Below are 25,583 nucleotides of genomic sequence, written 5' to 3' on the forward strand. Positions count from 1 at the left end.
GTATATATATATATATATATATATATATATATATATATATGTATATATATATATTCCTCCTCTTCCCCTTCGCTCCCACGTTTTGTTCATATGTGTGTTGTACCGTCCACCAAACAGCGATGACTCCATCTACATCTCGCTGTCTGATAATATGGACCAACTTCTATCTACCCATCCCAACTCTCTCTTCCTCATATGTGGTGATTTCAATTGTCACCATGCTAGTTGGCTGGGCGTGGGTACCTCTCTCACCAGCCATGGCTCTTCAGCAAAGGACTTCTGTGACTCACTGGGACTGACACAATCTGTCAATTTCCCGACCCGGATCTCAGTCAACGGAGCATCTTCTCTTCTGGACTTGGTTATGACAAACTTCCCTGAAAATGTCTGCTGCTCTTCTTCTGCTCCAATCGGCTCATCTGATCATGTGCTTGTCAAAGTGGACATCTCTCTGACCATTCTCAGAGAGCCTCCTCAGCGTCGATGAGTCTGGCATTTCACTCAGGCCAACTGGCACGGTCTTCAAGCAGCCATCAATCATCTGGACTGGTCTCCCATCTCTACCGCCTCTGACATCAACTCATCCTGGGAATTCTTTCAAAGTAAATTGCTCTCTCTCATGCACAGATTTATCCCATCTCGTCTTCAGTTGTCATACGCTTCCTCCCGCCCATGGTACATGGAATCTTGTGGTGAGGCTGTTGCCCTGAAACAACTTGCTTTCGTCTCCTGGAAAGCAAATCCAACGGAAGGAAATCTCATTTCCTTTCACAAAGCCCGAAACAAGTGTGTGTCCAGTGTCCACCCTCAGGAGAGCCAGGAAACAATATCTCACCGTTCTCAAGACCGAACTCTCTTATCAGTCTCCCTCTTCCAAATCCTGGTGGCGTCTGGTCAAATCTGTTTCTGGTGTTTGTTCCCCCTCCATCCCCTCCCTCACCTCAAACGGCTTAACGGCTGACTCCACACGTGAAAAAGCTGAATGCCTCAACTCTGTGTTTGCCTCTAAGTCTTGTGTCCCAAACCCATCCCTCTCTGTACCCACCGTACCCAGTCGTACCCAGCTGCTCCTGGACTCTGTGTCCTTTCCTCTTGACAAGGTGGAAAAGTTTCTGTCAACCCTCGACTCTGATTCTGCAACTGGTCCTGACGGCATCAGCCCACGGGTCCTAAAATCATGTTCTTCCGCTCTTTCACTCCCTCTTTCTGTTCTCTTCACCCTCTCTTTTGCTCAAGGTCATCTGCCATCTGCTTGGAAATCAGCCAACATCACCACTTTGCACAAAAAAGGTGCAAAAACAGATCCCAGCAACTACAGACCAATCAGCCTTCTCCCAATTATCAGCAAAGTCATGGCATCCATCATTGCTTCAGATATGAAATCTTTCCTCTTCTCCAATGGCTTGATCTCTGATCATCAATTTGGTTTCAGACCTGGTCACTCTACTCTGGACATGCTGCTTCTGCTTTCTCAACAATGGATGGAGGTCCTCAACGCCAAACAGGAAATTAGAGCCGTCTCCCTTGACATTTCACGTGCCTTCGATACGGTCTGGCACCCTGCTCTGCTCACCAAACTCTCCTCCTTTGGTATCCATGGAAATCTCCACGCATGGCTGGCGGACTTCCTCTCTGGTCATAGTCAACGTGTGGCCCTGAATGGGTTTCTCTCATCTCCTCTTCCTGTTCAGGCTGGAGTTCCCCAAGGTAGTGTTCTGGGCCCTGTGCTTTTTCTGGTCTTCATCAATGATCTCTCTGACTGTCTTGAAAATCCTCTCTATCTCTTTGCTGACGACTCTACTCTCTGTCGCTCCATTCCTCATCCCTCAGATCAGCAGTCTGCAGCCTCCTCACTCTCTGCAGACCTGGACAAAATCACAGACTGGGCAAACAAATGGAACATGTCTTTCAATCCTGATAAATCTCACACTCTTATGATGTCTCTCCGAAAAGACCGACTGGAAAACCCTCCCATCCACTTTCTGAATAATCCTCTCCAAGAAGTTCTGTCACTCAAGCTTTTGGGTCTCACTATTTGCCATGATCTTTCCTGGGAAAACCACATTTCAAATCTGGCCTCCAAAGCCAGTCGCCGACTGGGCATCCTCCGTCGTGTGAAGTCCTTCCTTGGCACACCTGAGCTCCTCACCACATACAAGGCTTTCATCCGCAGCTCTATGGAATACTGCTCCCCCCTCTGGTCTGGTGCTCCTGCCTCACACCTAGCCCGTCTTCACGCTGTTGAAACCAAAGCATTCAGAATCATTGGAATCTCCCGCGATGAAGCTAACTCCAAGGGCCTTTCACTCACTCACCGCAGGCAGGTTGGTGGTCTTTCCGTCTTCTACCAACTCCTCTCTGGCCTTGCCCCCCCAGCCCTCTCTGGGCTCTGTCCCCCAAATATTCCTACAGGTCGCAAAACATCTGCCTGCAACCCTCTTATGGTTAAACTGCCAAAATCAAGACTTTCTGCTCACCTTCACTCCTTCATTCCTCTTTTCTCCCGCCTCTGGAACAAACTCTCTCACTCTCTTCAATCCCACTCCACCCTCCAGGTCTTTAAAACAGCTGTTCACCACCATCTCTTAGCTTCCCCCATCCAAAACCTTGATCTTTTCTACCCCCGCTAATTTCGGTCCCCTTGTGTTTTATACCTCTCCCCCCCCCCCCCCTCCCCTTCCCACGCCTCCTGCCCCCAAGCCCTCTCCCTCCCACACTTCTCCCTGCTCTCAAATGTTGTGGTTGTGTGCTTCCCCTTCTCTCCCCATCTTGTCTTGTCTTGTCTTCCGCTCCCTCTTTTTGTATATTTTGTTTGTCTGGTTGATTTGTTTGTGAAATAAATGTTAGCTCTTTCACGAGCCTCAATTCAGTATACAAAAAAACAAACAAAACAAAAAAAAAACTGTGCTGGCCATTCCATGATTTGAAGCCTACCGTCTTGTTCTTTTCCTCGAAGGTAGTTTTGACATCGCCTGGAGGTGTGTTTAGGGTCATTATCTTGCTGTAGTATGAACCCCTGACCAATTAGGCATATACCAGAGGGTATTGTATGGCGCTGCAAAATGCTGTGGTATCCCTTTTGGTTCAGGGTGCCAGTCACTCATTTCAAATTTTGATTCATCGGTCCATAAGACCTCCTTCCAGTCTTCAGTAGTCCACTGGCGGTGCTTCATGGCCCAGGAAAGCCTCTTTTTCTTATTTTGCCATCTTCGCAATGGCTTTCTTGCTGCCACTCGACCTGTCAAACCTGCAGCTCGAAGTCTTCTCTTCACAGTTGAAACTGAGACATGCTTACTTTGACCAGTGTTAAGCTGTGCTTGAAGCTGTTGGCCTGTGAGCCGCCAATCACGCAAGCTGTTGACTCTCAGAAACTTGTCTTCTGATTCTGTTGTGGCTTTGGGTCTGCCAGAGCTCTTCCTGTCAGAGTTTCCTCCAGTTTCCAAGTGCCTTTTGATGGTGTAGGAAACTGTACTCACTGACACCTTGGCTTTCTTTGCAATTTCTCGAAAGGAAAGATCTTCACTTTTAAGGGTTATAATGGTCTGTCTGTCTTCCTTTGTTAATTGCCTTTTTCTCGCCATTATGATAGCAATATACAACCTCCTGCAGTGCAATATTGTCCATACAATGCTTCAGAGGGTGTAATAACAGTCTGTTCCAGTACTGCTTTTATACAGACTGGGGGTTTGTCATCAAGTAATAAGCAGAGGTTGAGACACCTGTAGGAATTGTTTGCATCAACTTTCAAGGCTTAATTTACTTACATTGCTGCAGAACAGCTGTAAGTTGTTAACCCATTACTTGTTCCTTTTTGAAGGCCTTTTTTTTTTACAATATAACTGTGAAATTTACATTATTTTCCCATTTTTGCTAACCCAAACTTTTTTTTTTAACCTTGAGCAGTTTACTGCTTACCTTTGTACCATTTCAGGTTATTCACTGGACTTGAATTGCATAAAATCCAATAAAAACTGGAAAAATTGAGGTGTTCTAAAACTTTTGACCGGTAGTGTATATATATATATATATACCATGATATTTCAAAAAGTGTGGATGGATTTAGACAACACCTGGCGGATGAGTTGGGTAGGTGACAATAACAAGCCGATTAGATGCTCGTTAAGGTCCAGATACAGATCCGGCCCATGAATGAGATACAAAGCGGAAACTGTTCAGCCTGGCAGAGGCATGCGCTATTATAGTTGTTTTTGTGATAGACTGAAATCTATGATGTTTCATTTAATCTGGTATTACTTTCACTAGAACCACCCTGGTATGTGCTTATCTCCTTTGAAAGCCAAACCAAACCTTTTCATTATTTGCAGAGATGAGAACAGCAAGCAGGCCTAGCAGGACACCAAACGATAGGCCAATAATGAATGGTCGGCGACGGCCATATGGCCCAACCCAGCGGTCACTTAATGCACTAAGCAGTGGCACAAACAGCAGTGCCAAGATGGGTCCGATGCCTGTCAGGTGAGGTGAAGGTGAAAGGTGACAAAACATTAGACCAAGTCGTATTAAAACAAATAATTTCAAGTATAATGCTTAAAGGTAAAGAGAGAGAGTAACAAAGTGTCTGAGCTTCAGCTGATACTCGGTTCATGCAAACCCACTTCTTGAAGATTCCTTTCTTGAAACCTCAGAGGTCATGATAGAAAGCAATGGCTGGCATCATATCAAGAGCTTCTCCAAGTGCTAAATGCAAAATACAGTACACATCCAACTTTATCACATCTGGGAACTGGTGGGGGGAAAAAGCCGCTTCACCACTGAGATCCTGAAACCAAGCTGGAATCCATGCAATGATGGAAACAACGGTTCACAGGCAGTACCATCCAATCGACAGACACCAGACACAAGTAGGGATGAGAGGACACACAAACGTATGTACAAGGCGAGAGTAACCTACGATGGTACCAAAACAAATACTGGGAATCGCAAAACAATGGGGAAGGAGCGAGGTTTTGAGAAAGGCACGAGCTGATTTTGGTTCCTGTATGGCCCGTGAAGGCTCGAGTTGCACAGGGCTGGTGTAGGCGCAGGGCTGGAAGCTGGCGATGAGAAGTATGGCGATGAAAAAAGGGATATTTTTCTCTGAAGGTCCAGCTGCAACTGCCACACGGAGCGAGTCTATGACCCTCCTAAATTTTGGGATTGCCCTCAAACGACGAGTCCCTGTCATTGGCCAACCACGAGTGTGGGTGGCGCTTTTTTTTGGACCATTCCACCCTACTGGGCAGGCCCTAGAAAGTGTTCTGCCCTCAGCCAGGGCTCTATAGCCAACCTTGCCACCATGGCCTGCGGTGTCACAGCCAAACAGTCTGTAATGCTGACTTTAAAAGCGCTAGTGCTTTTCGATGCCTTCCTGCTGAAGTCCTCACTCGGCCTTGCTAAAAAATAGGAGGTTTTACACCACAAGATTACTCTGTACTGTATTAAAGTTAACACTCACAGCCTCCTCAGTGCACATTTATCAATACGACTTATCTGTAGACAATTTCCTGGTTACAAGAGGATATACAATCTACATACATGACATGGTATGATGACATACTATGTTTAACACAATCTCACTATAGATCCCTCCCCCCCCCCCTCAGCCTGCGTTTCCACGTCACAATACAAATAAACAAGCAAGCAGAAACTTCTCAAATTATATTTGCGTAGCATAAGCAATGTGCCTTCTCATTTAATATGGGGCAGCAGGTTGGCCTAGATGCCCTAGCGATATGCTCACCCACTTCTGAGCCATGCAGGCTGGGTTTGAATCTCAGCCCAGTTACAAACTGTCATCCTGGTGTCTCGCAGACAGGGCGAGGCATCAATGTGTGCATTCCCTCAGATGGACGTTAAACTGGGTGTCCCATCTGTCAAGATAGTTGGTAGATGTTAAAGATCGCAAAGAATAAGCAATCTATCGCCGACACCCTCAACAGATTACAACTTTCTGCCATAACCTACAGGGGTGTTGCATCCACGGCAGTCGTGCCACCAGCCAATTATGCTACTCGCAGCCTTGTGCTGCATGCGAAAGAAGAAGATTTAATTTGGGACAAAAGTTCTCTGTGCCAACATTTATCGATTATTTTCCTAAGTAACGTATCTAAAATTGGTATGCCACGATTGGCGTTTTCATAAAGTTTTGTCTGCTTGTCATCTCTTCTCATCCCTTTTGTTAGTTTGTTCAACATTTCACATTCTGATACTCAGCTCTTCAATGACCCTTGACCTCTGTACATACATTAAAATGTTGAGCAAAATGTATGTTTGAATATAATTAGTATTTTTCCTCAACATTTGAATCTTTGTAGACATGGCAACTTATTTTCTACAGTGATCTAAGGCTCCTGAAAAGTGAGGTGACAGAGGGTGAAAAGGAATGAAATTGACAGTAAAGCAACAGTTGGGCACACCAAGAATGGGAATAAATAAACAGGAAAAGGAGGTCTCGGAGAGGATGAAACAGTAATGTGCAAGCAAGGGGAGCAAGTGAGGTAGGATAATTAGGGATATAAAATATTGTGGGTGAGGATGGGTGATGATCATTGTGCATGTACTGTATCAAATTTGGGACAAAGCCAAGACCACAAATGGGTGCACTTTTACATGAAATACAAGTTTAACAATGAAAAACAATCAACGCAGTGTATGGCAATTGAACCTGCAATGTGGAGCGCACCAAATAAGCCAACCCGACCCTTCATAAAATTGTGAAAAAATTCTCATGCAATGAGTTATTGGATACTGAATCTATTGAAGATTCAGCACTTTTCGACTTGTGTTTTTTTTTTTTTTTTTTTTTTTTTTTTTTTTTTTTTTTTTTTTTTTTTTTTTTTTTTTTTTTTTTTTGTATACAAGATCGAGGCTCGTGAAAGAGCGAACATTAATCACACAGAAAGACAAACAGACACATAAAACAAATAACATCGGGAGCGGTAGACAAGATGGGGAGAGAGGGGGAAGGACACAAACACAACATTTGAGAGCAGGGACCGAGAGACATGGAGACATCGAGAGATCTGTGGGAGGGAGAGGGCTTTGGGGGGGAGGCATGTGAAGGGGGGGAGGCATGTGAAGGGGGGGGGGGGTGGGAGAGGTATAAACATATGGACACTGCCAGGATTTCCAGGAAATAAGTTGGAATTTCAAACAAGGTGGATCTGGGGTGAATTAGTGGGGGTAGAAAAGATCAAGGTTATGGATGGGGGAAGATAAGAGATGGTGGTGAACAGCTGTTTTAAAGACCTGGAGGGAGGAGAGGGATTGAAGGGAGTGTGGGAGTTTGTTCCACAGGCGGGAGAAAAGAGGAATGAAAGAGTGAAGGTGAGCAGAGAGCCGAGATTTCGGCAGTTTAACCATCAGAGGGTTGCTGGCAGATCTTGTGCGACCTGTAGGAATATTTGGGGGACAGAGCACAGAGAGAGCTGGGGGAGCAAGGCCGGAGAGGAGTCGGTAGAAGACAGAAAGACCACCTACCTGCCTGCGGTGAGTGAGTGAAAGGCCCTCAGAGATAGCTTCATCGCGGGAGATTCCAATGATTTTGAAAGCTTTGGATTCAACAGCGTGAAGCCGAGCCAGGTGTGAGGCAGGAGCACCAGCCCATAGGGGAGAACAGTATTCCATAGAGCTGCGGATGAAAGCCTTGTATGTGGTGAGGAGCTCAGGTGTGCCGAGGAAGGACTTCGCACGACGGAGGATGCCCAGTCGGCGACTGGCTTTGGAGGCCAGCTTGGAAATGTGGTTTTCCCAAGAAAGATCATGGCAGATAGTGAGACCCAAAAGCTTGAGTGACAGAACTTCTTGGAGAGGATTGTTGAGAAAGTAGATGGGAGGGTTGTCCAGTCGATCTTTTCGGAGAGACATAGTAAGAGAGTGAGATTTGGCAGGATTGAAAGACATGTTCCACTTGTTTGACCAGTCTGTGATTTTGTCCAGGTCTTCAGAGAGTGAGGAGGCTGCAGACTGCCGATCTGAGGGAAGAGGAATGGAGCGGCAGAGAGTGGAGTCATCAGCAAAGAGATAGAGAGGATTTTCCAGAGAGTCAGAGAGATCATTGATAAAGACCAGAAAAAGCACAGGGCCCAGCACACTTCCTTGGGGAACTCCAGCCTGAACAGGAAGGGGAGATGAGAGAAATCCATTCAGGGCCACACGTTGACTACGACCAGAGAGGAAGTCCGCAAGCCATGCATGGAGATTTCCATGGATACCATAGGAGGAGAGTTTGGTGAGCAGAGCTGGGTGCCAGACCGTATCAAAGGCTCTTGATATGTCAAGGGAGACAGCTCTGATTTCCTGTTTGGCATTGAGGACCTCCATCCATTGTTGAGACAGCAGAAGCAGCATGTCCAGAGTAGAGTGACCTGGTCTGAAACCAAATTGATGATCAGAGATCAAGCCATTGGAGAAGAGGAAAGATTTCATATCCGAAGCAATGATGGATTCCATGACTTTGCTGATAATTGGGAGCAGGCTGATTGGTCTGTAGTTGCAAGGATCTGTTTTTGCACCTTTTTTGTGTAAAGCGGTAATGTTAGCTGATTTCCAGGATGCTGGCAGATGACATTGCGACATAGGCCGACATGCCTCCGCCCACATGATTGCAACATTATACATACTTGTACCAAGTTTGATTTAAATCCCTTTGGATGTTCTAAAGCATCACATTTTTACCTGACATGACCTCTGGCACCAAAATCTACTCAATTTCTCTTTTCATCATCATACCTATACCAAGATTGGTCAAAATCCCATCACTGGTTGACAATTTAGCTCGGTAAGAATAATTTTTATCCAACGGGACCTCTGACCTCATGAAACCATAATCAAATCAGTTCATCTTCATATCATTATACATACTTGTACCAAGTTTGACTTGGATCTCTTCAGCCGTTCTTAAGTTATCGTGGTAACAAAAACCTATCACAGATGCACAGGCGGGCGGCCAGCCGTACGGACAACATAAAAAGCTTCAACAATAGAAAACCATCAAAACGCACTATTCTCACCACAGTAGACATCAGCAAAGTGTTTGACACACTCCCAAAGCTCTCGCCCACAAACAAAATAATCAACACAAACATGCACAACAACACCAAATGCTGGCTGGCCGACAACCTATCACGCAGATAGTCATTCGTAGTTTTTAACTGCAGGTCATCATGCACACGATACTTTCCGAATGGAGTCCTTCAAGGCTCAGTCCTCCTCCCCCCTCCCTCCCACACTCTTTAATCTGTTCATACATGACATTCCACAACCACCGAGAACATCCAATTATCATCATATGCTGATGATATAACCATCACCTCTACACATAGCAACATCAATACCAAAACAGCACAACTTCAACCCTTCCTCAGCACCCTACAAACCTGGTTCATCATCAGCAGACTAAAAGTAGCCCCCTCAAAATCAACCGTCACTCTTCTAACAAATTACACCAAGTAACATAGTGCTGCACCACACACAACACTGAACAACATCCCTATTCCACACACACACCAAACAAAAATACTCGGAATAACTTTTAACACATCCATGTCATTCTCAGATCACATTACAAACATTAAAAAAACATGCACACCCAGTCTGAACACACTTAGGGCACTCACAGGCACCGACTTCGGACACAACAAAGAAACAACATCACCAACACACAAACAGTACATTACTGTGTGATCAAGTTATCAAATATGCCAGCTCATCTTGGGCCTCCAGCCGATCAAACACACACATCAACACCCTATAGACCATACAAAAAAAGCCATTCACATCATCACAGGTTGCACATTAACAACACCCGTCGAGCACCTACACAGAGAAATAAAAATGCTAAAAATCAAAGACCACTTCGACAAGAGAGGTGCACGGCTCCTTGCAACAGCATATGCCAACCCAAATCACCCATGCCACTACATGTACAACCACCCACAGGCCCCTAGACACATTAAAACTACACCACAAGTGCACTACAGTGACTTCCTTCATAACATCCCCCCACCAAAAAATGGAAACTACAAAAACATATCCACACCCACATTATCACCATAAACGCAATAAACAACCTGGGCCCAAACAATATCGAAAGCACAAAAGCCCCACCAGACAAAGATAAATTACTCCCCAGGTCTGATCGTGTTCACCTTTCACGCCTTTGCTGTGGACACCACCCACAACTTTTACAATACAAACATAGACTCGACAACACCTACAACCACTGCCAGGCCACTCCACACACAATTAAACATATGGAAGACTGTGCAGTCCTGGCTTCACGTAGGCAAGAGCACAACATCTTGGACGTGAGGGATCTCTGGGTCGCTCCTGTAAGATCGATCGGCAATCTCTGTGCCACTGGTCTGTTCAACCAGAACTGACTGGGGAAACACAACAACACCAACAACCCAAACACAATTTGGGCTTTTAAAATAATAATTGACATGACCATAATGGACATGTTCACCCCTTGTGTACCAGCACGCACGTTGAGAACTACAGCTAAATCCCTTCTCAGTGTTACAAAAGTCTCAACTCACTACTATGGTGACCGAACATTTGAAGTAGCGGCTCCAACTCTTTGGAATTCACACCCTCGACACATCGCAAGCAGTCTTGCTTGAGCAAGCAAGCAAGCATCACGCTTGCATCACGCATCAAGCAAGCAAGCATCACGCATGCTTGAGCAAGCATCACGCTTGAGCAAGCAGTCTACAAATTTTTAAAATATTGCTCAAAACCCATCTTTTCAACAAATTTTGATCTTAATCTTCATGTTATTGTCCTAGTTTGTTCTACTGAAATAAATGTTGGTTAGTGTGAATATTGTTCATTTTAATTAATTTTAATTGATTTTATTTGAAAAGGGTGTCGAGTATATTATATTATCATCATGTACTATATAAACCCAGCATTATTATTATTATAAAACAGGCATTCCTGTGATTAAACATAAATTTTTGTTTCAGGTAAAATGATTATTAGCTTTCCACCGGTACCATTTTTAGCTCACCTGGAACGAAGTTCAGGGAAGCTTATGCGATGGCGTGTCGTCCGTCTGTCTGTCTGTCAGTCAGTCCGTAAACACTTGCAACTTCTTCGCCGAAACTGCTGAAGGGATTGTGACCAAACTTGTCAAAAATGATATTTGTTGTGTTGTGACGAAAGTTTGTTCACGGGATAAAAAAAAAAAAAAATAAATAAAAAAAAATCGGGGTGTAAGGGAGTCTACCGGGGACGAAGTACATCCAGGTTTGACCCCCAAAATAGGAATTTGCTTTTTCCTCTGGAACTACACACACTATTTCGATAAAACTTGAGCAGAACCTGCATGATCCCTGATGTATCAATGTTTGTTCACGGCATTATAAAAATTGGGGTCTGAGGAGGTATACAGGGTTGGGGGTGGGGAGGGGAGGGGCTGCCCCCAAAAATATGTCTTTTTTTTGTTTGTTCATTTGTTTAAATTACTGTGATTCTCCATGCTGCCCTGTCTTCTAGCAACCATTCAAATTGGTTTAAAATACCTTTAGTCAATGCATTATACTGTTTATTCTACCAGGTGAGTGCCAGGGGTATTGCCCCTATGTTTATTATTCGAATACAGCAGGAAGTGCTACATTAAAGCTCATTATCCTTCTTCTTCTTCAATCCTGGAAAGATTCACTTTTACAACAGGCATACTTAAGATTAAACGGACACTAATTTTTGTTTGAATAAATTAGATTTTAGCTTTCCTAACCAAGTAAATCGATCATTAGCTTTCCGATAGTACCGTTTTTATTATTTTACAACAGCAAAAGCCCTCCAGAATGAAGCATGAATGAACACATGGATGGACAGATGCTTCCCTTTTTAGTCATTTAAAATAATCCAATGTTAGTTGTAGAGCTTTACGTAAATCACATGCACGACAAATATATTAGGAGTCACCAGCATGCTTTAAAACAAATTATAATTGGACATTAGAGGACAATGGACAAACACATATATGGTATATTGGATTTTAACCTGGGTTCCTCACAACGTGAGCCAAAGGGTCTGATGGGAACGCCAACAGGCCGAGCCATTTTTGTTAGCAATTCACACTGAAACTGGGACCACATTATTCTGAAATATCTATTGAACTTACTACATTAGCTATACAAAAGACAATGAAGAAGACTTACCAAGCACCATCGTCATGTAACGCTCCTCAACACCAGACTCCAGCAGCAGTGGTGGTACATATGTGACACAGGCAGCCACACATATCTCAAGACCACCAGTCAGTGCATTTATTAACACCAACTGTAGACACCTCATTCCGTGACACTGTTTTGGTATCCCGTGTTATAGAAATCCACGTCTTTTCTTCAGACTTTTCAATAAAGCACCAACAGATTTAATATAAAACACTGGTCACTGTCATAATTGTGTAAGTAATGCTGTGAAAGGAGTTCAAAACAGCTGTCCTGGTACGAGTCATTGTCTTGGACACTTCAGAGCACTGCATGTTGGTTTGAATGCTAGTTGGATCATTATCAGGAAAGAGAGAGGGCAGTGCTTTTATGGAAAAATAAATCTCCGTGCTTATGCCTCTTTTGGGTGCTCGATCAAGCGAAGAGAACTCCAGAATGCAACTTCATTTTGGCAAGGATGAAAATACAGGATGCACATGCAATGATCCATCACTAAAAGGGGTGTGGGAAGGAAGACAACAATGTTCATGAACAATTTTTTTTCCAATAACACACAAATGTGCAATTAATTAAAGCATTTCAAAAATAAAGATGTGTCACATTGGTGTGTAAAAATAAATACAAAGGTAGACAAATAAATAAAATGAATAAATGAAGCCATTCTGGGTCCAGCAGTAGATCTCGAGCATTTGATACAGTCTGGCACCCCACCTTGATCTTCAAACTCTATGCCTATGGCATCCAAGGCTACCGCCTCTCATGGCTCACTGACTTCTTCCACATCCATATTCAGCATGCAGCTCTTAACGGCAGTGTTTGGGCCCTGTCTTGTTCCTCGACATCAATGATATTTCTGATTCCCTGGAAAATCCTGACCTCTCTCTTTGCTGATGATTCCACCCTCTCACGTATCATTTCTCGTTCTTCAGACAGGCAGGCAAGCAGGCTCTTCCCAGTCTGCAGACCTTGATAGAATCAAGAGCTGGTCAAACAACTGGAATATGTATTTCAACCTCAACAAATCACAATCTAACTTTCACTTTCTCTTTTTCTCTTTCTTTCTTTCTTTCTCTCTCTCTCTTTTTCTTTCTTTCTTTCTTTTTCTTTCTCTTTCTCTCTCTCTCTCTCTCATTTAACTAACCTTTCCATCTACTTCCGAAGTTGCATCACAAACGTGTGGGTCACAATGCACGTGACCTCTCCTTGGAGCACCAGCCTCTCCTTGGCTGGCCAGTCTGAACTTTTGACAACCTACAAGGCCTTCATTCTCAGCTTGGAGTACTGCTCTCTCCTTTGGGTTGGCAACCCTGCCTCACACCTTGCCGTTTTTGATGCTGTGGATAGCAGAGCCTTGTGCATTGCAGGCAGGTTAGTGACCTCCCTATATTCTACCACCTCTTTTTTGGTCTTGCACCCTCTGCCCTCTCCTGACCGTCCCCTTCCCAGGATTCTTCAGGGCGTACATAGTCTGCCAGTAACCCTCTTGTTAAACTCCCAAAATCTAGGCTCACTGCTCACCTCCACTCATTTCTTCCTCGTTTCTCTCACCTATGGAATCAACGTCCAGTCATGTTCAGTCCCATGCTTCCCTCCAGAACTTTAAGGCAGCTGGTCTTAAGATGGCTGTTCAACACCACCCACAGGTAAACATCACCCCCTATCCATACCAACAATCTCTTCCACAAATTCCCAAGCACTCCTGTTTTTCAGGTTACTTCTATTCCCCCACCACTGCCCAACCCCTGAAAAACGAATCTGTTAATCTTTGCATCATAATACATAGGCCTACTTATACCAAGTTTGGTATAAATCCCCTCACTCATACGCTCATGAGTTAGTGCGGTAACATAATTTTTACCTAACAGGACCTCTCACCTTTGACCTCTTGATCCCATGATCGAATCAGTTCATCTTTACATCATTATGCATATTTCTACCATGTTTGACTTAGATCCCTTCAGCCGTTCGAATTATGGCAGTGACAAAAAAACTAACCCGGACACACCATATTCGTCAGTCAGTTTGGTGTACTTGTTTGGGGCCTGGTTAGCCTCGAGGCCTGCCCAGTCGCCTCTTATGGTCTTTTGTTATTCACGTTCGATCTCTCTGGATTTTTTTTTGACCCTCTACTTTCTCCCCCTAACCTCTTACCCTTTGTTTGATGTCTTGAATACATAAATAAAATAATAATAATAATAATGACCTTCTCTCCTCGCGGTCTCCCCTCCCCCGCCCACATCCACGTCCACGTGTTGAACCGACGGTTTTGCTTTAAAATATTTAAACTCCCCCCTACCATGTTGTATTCATTTGTATATAACTCGCTTTTTTCTTGTTGTTCAAAAGGCTGCATTCAACTTGCTCATTAAATCTTTCCATCACATAAAAAATTAAATCTCAAACAATTCTTCCATTCTCCATTCTCCCAACTCACTTTCATTCCACCCCTCCTCAAACGTTCTCAAAAAGATCTCTGATTTGAATATTTAAAGAAATCCAGTCTGTAATAAATGTTCAATTTTCTTTAATCATTCAAAACTTTCAAATCTCACCCCTCACCCCTCCTCTTCCTCCTCAAATCTCACCCCACCCCCCAAATCTCCCTCAAAACTACCAACCCACACCTCCCCTTCAAAACTCCCAACTAACCCCTCCCCATCACCACTCCTCCTCACCCCTCCACTTCAAATCTCCCCCCTCACTCCTCCCCTTCAAATATCCCTCCCTCACCCCTCCCCTTCAAATCTCCCCCATCACCCCTCCCCTTCAAATCTCCCCCATCACCTCTCCTCCTCACCATTTTTCTCCATTTCCCCCCTCTCACCCTCATCCTCAAAGCGTCCTCCCCGCTTCTTCCCCCTTCCAACTTCATCTCCCCCAACCTTCTGCCTCGCTCTTCCCCCTCCTCAAATAACACCTCACTGTGCCTCACCCAATCACCATCCAACCTTTTGTCCGCCCCATTCTTCCCTTTCTCCAAGCTATTCTGAAATCTCTGACACACCTTCAACAGCTCTCCCTACCTCTTCCTCCTCTTCCACATCTTACCCTACCCCTCCCCCCCCTGTTCTGTCTCCGATGCTACCTCTTCCTCTTCATTAACGGTAAGGACCTCAAACATCCGGGGCCTTCGCTCAAACTTGACTGATCTCTCCATACAGGTTGCTTCTGACAAACCAGACGTGACCTGCTTAACAGAAACTTTCCTCCTTCATGATGTCTCTGATTCCTTGGTATCTCTCCCAGGTTACTCCCTCCTCCGGTATGATAGACCTGAGCCTCGTCCTGGAGGTGGGGTTGCTATCTTTATAAAAAAAACTCTCTTCCTCACTCGCCGTGCACTGCCCTCTCTCCACCTCACCCCCAGGAATACCTTTGGCTACGGCTTCCCCTTCGCTCCCACCTTTTGTTCATGTGTGTTGTACCGTCCACTAAACAGTGATGACTCCCTCTACATCTCGCTGTCTGGTAATATGTACCAACTTCTATCTACCCATCCCAACTCTCTCTTCCTCATATGTGGTGATTTCAATTGTCACCATGCCAGTTGGCTGGGTGTGGGTACCTCTCTCACCAGCCATGGCTCTTCAGCAAAGGACTTCTGCAACTCACTGGGAATGACACAATCTGTCAATTTACTGACCCGGATCTCAGTCAACGGAGCATCTTCTCTTCTGGACTTGGTTATGACTAACTTCCCTGAAAATGTCTGCTGCTCTTCTTCTGCTCCAATCGGCTCATCTGATCATGTGCTTGTTAAAGTGGACATCTCTCTGACCATTCTCAGAGAGCCTCCTAAGCGTCGACGAGTCTGGCATTTCACTCAGGCCAACTGGTACGGTCTTCAAGCAGCCATTAATCATCTGGACTGGTCTCCCATCTCTACCACCTCTGACATCAACTCATCCTGGGAATTCTTCCAAAGTAAATTGCTCTCTCTCATGCACAGATTTATCCCATCTCGTCTTCAGTTGTCATACCCTTCCTCCCGTCCATGGTACACGGAATGTTGTGGTGAGGCTGTTGCCCAGAAACAACTTGCTTTCGTCTCCTGGAAAGCAAATCCAACGGAAGGAAATCTCATTTCCTTTCACAAAGCCCGAAACAAGTGTGTGTCCACCCTCAGGAGAGCCAGGAAACAATATCTCTCCATTCTCAAGACCGAACTCTCTTATCTGTCTCCCTCTTCCAAATCCTGGTGGCGTCTGATGAAATCTGTTTCTGGTGTTTGTTCCCCCTCTATCCCCTCCCTCACCTCAAACGGCTACACGGCTGACTACGCACGTGAAAAAGCTGAATGCCTCAACTCTGTGTTTGCCTCTAAATCTTGTGTCCCAAACCCATCCCTCTCTGTACCCACCGTACCCAGCTGCTCCTGGACTCTGTGTCCTTTCCTCCTGACAAGGTGGAAAAGTTTCTGTCAACCCTAGACTCTGATTCTGCAACTGGACCTGACGGCATCAGCCCACGGGTCCTAAAATCCTGTTCTTCCGCTCTTTCACTCCCTCTCTCTGTTCTCTTCACCCTCTCTTTTGCTCAAGGTCATCTGCCATCTGCTTGGAAATCAGCCAACATCACCGATTTGCACAAAAAAGGTGCAAAAACAGATCCTAGCAGCTACAGACCAATCAGCCTTCTCCCAATTATCAGCAAAGTCATGGAATCCATCATTGCCTCAGATATGAAATCTTTCCTCTTCTCCAATGGCTTGATCTCTGATCATCAATTTGGTTTCAGACCTGGTCACTCTACTCTGGACATGCTGCTTCTGCTTTCTCAACAATGGATGGAGGTCCTCAATGCCAAACAGGAAATTAGAGCTGTCTCCCTTGACATATCACATGCCTTCGATGCGGTCTGGCACCCCGCTCTGCTCACCAAACTCTCCTCCTTTGGTATCCATGGAAATCTCCACGCATGGCTGGCGGACTTCCTCTCTAGTCATCGTCAAGGTGTGGCCCTGAATGGGTTTCTCTCATCTCCTCTTCCTGTTCAGGCTGGAGTTCCCCAAGGCAGTGTTCTGGGCCCTGTGCTTTTTCTGGTCTTCATCAATGATCTCTCTGACTCTCTTGAAAATCCTTCCTATCTCTTTGCTGATGACTCTACTCTCTGTCGCTCCATTCCTCATCCCTCAGATCGGCAGTCTGCAGCCTCCTCACTCTCTACAGACCTGGACAAAATCACAGACTGGGCAAACAAGTGGAACATGTCTTTCAATCCTGACAAATCTCACACTCTTACGATGTCTCTCCGAAAAGACTGACTGGACAACCCTCCCATCCACTTCCTGAATAATCCTCTCCAAGAAGTTCTGTCACTGAAGCTTTTGGATCTCACTATCTGCCATGATCTTTCCTGGGAAAACCACATTTCAAATCTGGCCTCCAAAGCCAGTCGCCGACTGGGCATCCTCCGTCGTGCGAAGTCCTTCCTTGGCACACCTGAGCTCCTCTCCACAAACAAGGCTTTCATCCGCAGCTCAATGGAATACTGCTCTCCCCTCTGGGCTGGTGCTCCTGCCTCACACCTAGCTCGTCTTCACACTGTTGAAACCAAAGCGTTCAGAATCATTGGAATCTCCCGCGATGAAGCTAACTCCAAGGGCCTTTCACTCACTCACCGCAGGCAGGTTGGTGGTCTTTCCGTCTTCTACCGACTCCTCTCTGACCTTGCCCCCTCAGCTCTCTCTGGGCTCTGTCCCCCAAATATTCCTACAGGTCGCACAACATCTGCCTGCAACCCTCTTATGGTTAAACTGCCAAAATCATGACTCTCTGCTCACCTTCACTCCTACATTCCTCTTTTCTCCCGCCTCTGGAACAAACTCCCTCACTCTCTTCAATCCCACTCCACCCTCCAGGTCTTAAAAACAGCTGTTCACCACCATCTCTCATCTTCCCCCATCCAAAACCTTGATCTTTTCTACCCCCGCTAATTTCACCCCAAATTCACTTTTTTGAAATACCAACTTCTGTCCTGGAAGTCCTTGGTGTCCTTGTGTTTTATACTTCTCCCACCCCCCACTCCCTTTCCCACGCCTCCTCCCCCCCACACATCTCCCTGCTCTCAAATGTTATGTTTGTGTGCTTCCACTTCTCTCCCCATCTTGTATTCCGCTCCCTCTTTTTATATATTTTGTTTGTCTGGTTGATTTGTTTGTGAAATAAATGTTAGCTCTTTCATGAGCCTCGATTCAGTATACGAAAAAAAAAAACAAAAAAAAAAACGGTCCCCCCCCCCCCCCCCTTCATCCCTTGAGAACACGCCTGGGGAGGGGCTGTTTCTAGCTATATTAAAATAAGGCAATTCTCTACATTTGTGTATGTTGGTGATCATTATGGAATCAAAAACAGCTGGGCCAATCTGGGGAGACGACATGCAATCTTCACCTGTACACGTGGAATCGTGCAACTGCTTTAACCACTGATCCCTGCCTAAGGGAGGTATGCTGATGCCACGTCTCACTCCAGAAGGCAACAGGTATTATTAGTTTTCTGAAATACAATCCAACTTCAGGTTTGCATACTTCAGGCCATCTTGTCAACAATGATGTTGCCACTGTGTCAGGGATATTTTTTACTATCATGAGATGAGAAAAAAATGTTGAAATTATTACAAGATAAGTAAAACAGAAAAAGATAAGTAAATAAGACAAGTAAAAACCTGTTGTAAGTCCTATCATTTTATTTTATAAAATACTATCCATCTTACTCACACTAACCCTAATCCAAACCATTCCCCACCCAAACATCAATCATAATGCTTCCAAATACAAACCCAAAACAAAGTCTCATCTGCAGTCTCAACCATAGTACCCATACATGTACAGTGTCTTCACAAAGTATTCACACCCCTTAACTTTTTTCAGATGTTGTGAAACCTGAATGTTTCAACTTGAATTTAAAATGGATTAGATTGAGATGTTTTTTTTTTGTCACTGATCTCCACATAATACCCCAAAGGTGAAAGCGGAATTTTTTCTTTTAAGAAAGTTTTACAAAATAATTAAAAACAAAAATATGAAATGTCTTGAGTCAATAAGTATTCAATCCCTTTGCTATGACATTCCAAATTGAGCTCAAGTGCATCCAATTTCCTTTGATCATCCTTGAGATGTCTATATAACTTGATTGGAGTCCACCTGTGGCCAATTCAATTGATGGGACATGATTTATAAAGAAGCACACCTTTCTATATAAGGTCCCACAGGTGACAGTGCAAGTCAGATCAGAAACGCTACCATGAAGTCTAGGAAACTGTCTGTAGAACTCCAAGATAGAATTGTGAGGAGGCATAGATCTGTGGAAGGGAATAAAACAATTTCTAGAATGTTGAAAGTTCCCAAGAGCACAGTGAGCTCAATTATTAGGAAATGGAAAGAATATAAAACTACCCAGACTTTTCCTAGAGCTGACCATCGACCAAACTGAGCAACCGGGCAAGAAGGACCTTGGACAGGGAGGTGACCAAGAACCCAATGACTACTCTGACAGAACTAGAGTTCCTTGACGGAGATGGGAGAACCTGCCAGAAGGATAACAGTCTCTGCAGCACTTCACAAATCTAGGCTTTATGGGAGAGTGTCCAGAGGGAAGTTACTACTGTGAAAAGGCACATGACAGCACACCTGGAGTTTGCAAAAAGGCACATGAAGGACTCTAAGAGCATGGGGCAAAATATCCTGTGGTCCGCTGAGATGAAAATGGAATTATTTGGCCTGAATGCAAAGTGCTATGTCTTGCAGAAACCAAGCACAGCTTATCACCCATTTAACACTATCCCTACTACGAAGCATGGTGGGGCAGCATCATGTTCTGTGGATGCTTTTCAGTGGCAGGGACTGGGAGAATTGTAAGTATCGAGGGAACAATGAATGCAACCAAATACGGGAAAATCCTCGAGGAGAACCTGCTTCAGAGTGCAAAAGACCTTAGACTTCCGGGAAGATTTACATTCCAACAGGACAATGACCCCAAGCATACAGCCAAAGCAACATGGAAATGGCTTCAGAACAAGAATGTGAATGTCCTCGAGTTACCCAGCCAAAGCTTGAATCCTATTGAGAATCTGTGGAAAGATTTGAAGATTACTGTTCACCGACACCCGCCATCCAACTTGACAGAGCTTGAGTAAATCTGCAAGGAAGAATGGGAGAAACTCCCCAAAATCCACATGTGCAAAACTGATACAGACATACCAAGAAGACTGTTACGGAGTCCTCTACAATCTCCTGGTCTCGGTAACCTCCAAACCCCGAGAGGAACCCCGGCAGAAAAATATATTACCCTGTGTTGAAAATCAATTGTGAAACCACACCAATGATTATAAATGAACAAACTTGCATTATAAATCACACACAGGTAATACGGTACAGCAAATGGCCATTAAGAGTGCACTCCATATATCCCTTATATAAAGTCAGGTCACTCACGGCACGGCCAGCGAGTGCAACGACACTCCTCAATGTCTCTATGACTTTTCCCAAGGCGAATGGGATTCGCTCCAGCAGTCGATGGAACGAAATCCGGTCGAAGCCCGAATCTCGCTCTCCGGTCGATATCTGAAGCGTGTACAGTGGGGGCAAGGGTGCTCTTCCCGCCAAACTGTATAGCGGCGCCCTCCAGAGGCGCACCTTCACGGCTCCCTCAGCAAACCGCAACATAATTGGAGACGAAGCGGTCGCACCCACTCATCCCCGACAGACGGTAGGATGTTGGGGGTGAAGATGACATGAAGCAAACGTTCACACGCGTCCGAAGCACGGGGTTCAAGATGGCCGACAGCTCTGGCTTGAGCCAATGCGACGAGGCAAGGATTCGTCGGAATCTCAGCGCCCCAAATCTGTCTACGCAGATTTCTCCACTCCAGCGAATATTCTTATCGCCGGATGTCCCTTAAAGGAACTCAAAATCCTCTCGCGGCTGTCGGTAAACCTGGCTCGTTACGGAGCGCTGACGTCACGCGTCCTCTCCGACTTTGCTCGCGCTGCTTCCTCCTCTTCACCTCATTGTCTTCTTCGGTTTCCTGTTTCACTCACAGTTATCCTTTTTAACTTTGGATAACCGTTCGTGAATAATAAACCTTGTGAAACTAATAATAATACATAATATCAGAAACATGTCCAGTGGGTGAAAACCACCCCAGCGGAAGTGACGAATCTGTAACAAGACTCAAAGCTGTAATCGCTGCCAAAGGCGTTTCGATAAAGTATTGACTTATGGGTATTTTGTGTATATCAGTGACAGAAAATCTCAATTGAATCCATTTTAAATTCAGGCTGTAACGTAACAAAATGTGAAAAAATTCAAGGGGTGTGAATACTTTCTGAAGGCACTCTATATTTATTTGAGGTTCACACATTTTTCAAAAATAGTCCTTCAATTTCTTTGTATTTATAACTCAATTGGACTGTAGTCCGGTGAGCTTATGCGATCGAGCAGTGTCCATAGGTCAGTGAGTGAGTGAGTCTGTAAACACTTCAGTCATTATCGCTTGAACCAAACTCACAATTTTGATGAAACTTAGCACAAGCTTCATATCTGATACCTAACAGAGGTGTATTGACCGCATCAAAATCTGCATTCATCAAGGAAAACTATGGGGGTATTTTTGACCCACTTCCCACCAAAGTAGGTATTTGCTCTCTTCTCCGAAACTAAACACACAAATTTTGATGAAACTTGGCCATAAGCTGCATATCCGATGCCCAACATAGGTGTATTGACCGCATCAAAATCCGCGCTCATTAAAGCGGTTTACGGGGGAAGGGAGTTCGACCTCCCAAAATAGGGATTTGCTCATTTCTCCGAAACTACACAGACACAATTCCAATGAAACGTGATCACAACCTTCATTGCCCATGATGTACCAAGGTTTGTTCATGGCATTAAAAATATCAGGGTCTGTGATTGCTCCTGAGTGACTGTTGCTCCGATCCAGGTGAGCTTCAGGACCCGCGCGATACTATTTTAATATAACCGTAAGCATATTACCACAACCTGCATGAAAGAGCTTCTATTTTTCCTATCATAGGTCAGAAAGTAGAAACAAGGTTATTTTTGTTAGGGCGAGTGTCAGTGTCAGATCCAACAAACTGGCGAATAATGTTTTCCAAACGCCTTATACTCATGCTGAAGGGAAAGTTGTGGGGGCAGAAAAGGCATCCATTGTCCTCTTCCAAACCTGGTTGGCAGTGTTCCTTGAAGCATGAAAGCAGCTGCTACACCATCACCTTTGAAGCTAGAAACTATTCGAAAACCATTCTGAGCATGTACATTCTGGCGCTGAGACAAATCTGATCGAATGAGCTGATAATTATGCATTGAAGTCCAAAAGGGAAGTGTGTCATACCTGATAAGCTGCAGTCATATTATCAATCTTAGAATTTCAGATAGAACTAGAACTGCACGTGGTAGAGCACATACCTCCATCAGGCTGAACCGTTTACATGTTGTATCCCCACTGATAGGCCAGATCTAGATCCGGATTTGAACGAAAATGCTATTGGTTTGGTCTTGTCACCTAACCACTTCATCCACCAAGTTTTTCCAAAAATCCGTCCATAACATTTTAAAATATTGTGCTGTATATCGTTTTTGGCCCCATCTCTCAACGGTGAGGAATCACTTAAAATAATTATCAGATCCAGATGCGGATCCTTCATCAAAATCTAACCATTTCATCCTTGTCACGCACCCAAGCTATCCACCAAATTTGGTCAGAATCTGTCAATAACATAACCATAATCTGAGATATACTGCTCACAGACAAACCAAACACACAGACAGGGGTGAAAACCTAACTTCCGTCCACCTTCGGCAGTGGAGGTGATCAACAACTTCGTCACAACATTGGCAACTTAAAAAGCCATTCACAGCAGTTAACTGTCACCCTGGTGTTTCGCATGCAGGTTGATACTTAAATGTGTGTACCGTCCATCGGAAGAATGTTAACCCAAACGACCCATCTGCCAGTACAGGTCAGTGGTGGACATCAATTATGTGATGGCATCTCTCACAAAGATGATGCAAGTTAGCATTGACAACTTGAACAAATTAAACTCCTGCCATGAGTGACTGCTGAGAAATCAACAGCAAGCTACCCAACATAACGCTTGCCAGGAGAGTGCTTCCACAGTACCAACGCTACGTAAAGTGTATGGTACACTCGCCAGATCAAATTTATTGACTGTATCTAATGTGGAAATTGTAGCCACCAAAAACCTACTCATGGACAAAAATGTAATTAAGTAGTACCGTGACAGGGTATTTGTATACTATATTTACACAATGTGAGACAGTACAGCAATCAAAGCATCCTCTATGAAGTAGAATTAAAAACTACCCGGTACTTTTAATGATGAAGGCTCGTGTTGTTCCACTTTGCCGAAGAAGTAGAACGATGGATGGCATCAACAGAATGAGAACCCCCGAGAGAAGCAAGGAGAAGCTGACGTTTGGAGCGTTACGAAGGATGAACGCTCGAAACACCAGCTTCTTCAAACTTCCGATGGAGATTCGCATACTTCGATCAACTTTCTGTCGATTTCATTCATTATCCTGTAGGAAGGGCCTCACAATATAAAACTTTTTCTGCAGTTTTCCGACAAATCAAACATTCAAAACCAAACAGGTCAAGGCTGAGCAAGCCAATGCTCAGGGTATTCATTTCACATCCAGCCAAACTGAGGGAATGTCACTCAAACCGGCAAAAAAGGACATAATCAAATATAACACAGTACTTACAAAGTTCATGGCATTCGCACCATCCTGGCTTCCGGAAGGAAAATGGAAGGAGTGATTCAAAATCGTACTGTTTACTATATAGTACAGAAGGCACACCTTGCCAACGCTGCAAAGTATGAGCACCAACCACGCCTTTTGCATCCATCTAGTCAGCACTCGGGCTGCTCAGGATGACATTAACATCCATCTGCATTTAATCCTCATTCTAAAAATATCAATCTACACGTAAGAAATTTGTTTGTCTATGTGGGTGTGCGTCACCATTTTTCTCAGATGGCTGAAAGGATCTTCGTCAGACCTTCAAAGGTTTATCAGCAAGTGCCGGGGGGGGGGGGGGGGGGGGGTTCAGGCCAATTTTTTTTTTTTTTTTAAAGAATTTCTTTGGGGGATTTTTTTTCTTTTATAAAATCACTCTATAGTGTCTGAGCATTTGTAGCTATGGGAAAGGTAATATTAATTTGTCCCAGATTAGTGTGTGTGTTATTATAATATTAAATATTTTCCCTTGGTAGGTGTAAGGAAGCATTTTAGGCACCAACAAAAAAAAATAGGAAAAACCCTAATTCATGCCGGGCAACGCTGGGTACACCTGCTAGTTCTTAATAAAATTATCAACACACTTGCAACTAGAGAGTTCATAGAACAAGTTACCCCACACAGTGTTTAAGCTATATGGGACTTCAATTTAAATAAAACAAGCACACAGTGAGAATTGCTTTGTCCCGAATGAATATTGGTCCCGAATGAATTTTCTTGTTCCAAGCACTCAGCAATTGTGAGCTCTGTACAGTAGGACAAATTGTTTTAGGTATGCAAAGCTACAGAATAAGTTGCAGTTTCTGTAACTTATCATGATAAAGCCATGTACCAAGTTTCAGTTGAATATGTTAAAGTGTAAGGGGAAAAAAGTCTGGAAACCACAGATGGGACAGACAGATGAATGGACGGACAGACAGACGGACGGACAGCGTAATTGAAAAAAAAATCCGGAATTTTAGCATAATCAAAGCAGTTATATACCACCCCATTTAACATGTCCAAGAAGAGTCGGACCCCACAATTCGCGGTTCCGCTATTTGCGGTTGATAAAATGTGACCCGTTTCTCGATTCGCGGAAAAGTGTCCTGCGAATTCGCGTTTTTTTTTCTATTCGTGGCAGTGTCCCACAAATTAATGGTTTTTCAGGGGCGCGAAAAAACATTTTCACGAGCCGCTAGCTTGACACGTTTATAAAACCCATCTTTTACCAGCCATGCACAAAGCAGCTGGGCATATGCAAAAAAAAAAAACATCTACGAGCTGCGAGCTTAACCTGCTTCCACATTCACTGCTGTGTGCTTCGCATTTTCATGGCTTTCGTGGGATTACACAATCATTCACACTGTGAACAGCTTCACGGGATATTCCACCAGCTGCATAACACGTCATCCCTGCAAGTTACTGTACAGATTGAAAACACTCCACAGTATCCATTAGTGCAATTAGCTGTCTCCCTTTCCCCCAATGAAAATAGCACGGCATGCATTTGCGGATTTTCATTGACATTCTCTGGATTTGCCTCACAATTTGTGGATTTTGCCTCGCCATTCTCGGTTTGTTTCACGATATTCGCAATTCGAAAACCAATAACCCCTTTGTCCATTGAAACAATGCCCTG

General features: G+C 44.3%; 1 protein-coding gene across 4 annotated transcripts in view; it reads right to left on the bottom strand.

Moving 5' to 3' along the window:
• SLC45A3 (solute carrier family 45 member 3) overlaps positions 1 to 25,583 on the bottom strand; it is a 49,619-nt gene that overhangs the window by 8,773 nt on the left and 15,263 nt on the right. For 2 of the 4 annotated variants that reach the window (XM_078783404.1, XM_078783403.1), the window contains exons 2-3: positions 12,171 to 12,674; positions 4,309 to 4,469 (exon numbers count right to left, since the gene is read on the bottom strand). In XM_078783404.1, the coding sequence (XP_078639530.1) occupies positions 4,309 to 4,469; positions 12,171 to 12,306 (297 nt within the window). In that variant the 5' untranslated portion in view covers positions 12,307 to 12,674. Of the gene's footprint in view, positions 1 to 4,308; positions 4,470 to 12,170; positions 12,675 to 20,613; positions 20,765 to 23,926; positions 24,084 to 25,583 lie in introns of those variants that run through there. The other 2 variants (XM_078783402.1, XM_068124663.2) reach the window with 2 other exon arrangements.

Source organism: Myxine glutinosa, chromosome 8, assembly GCF_964187855.1.
Source record: "Myxine glutinosa chromosome 8, kmMyxGlut1.1, whole genome shotgun sequence".
Lineage (NCBI taxonomy): Eukaryota > Metazoa > Chordata > Myxini > Myxiniformes > Myxinidae > Myxine > Myxine glutinosa.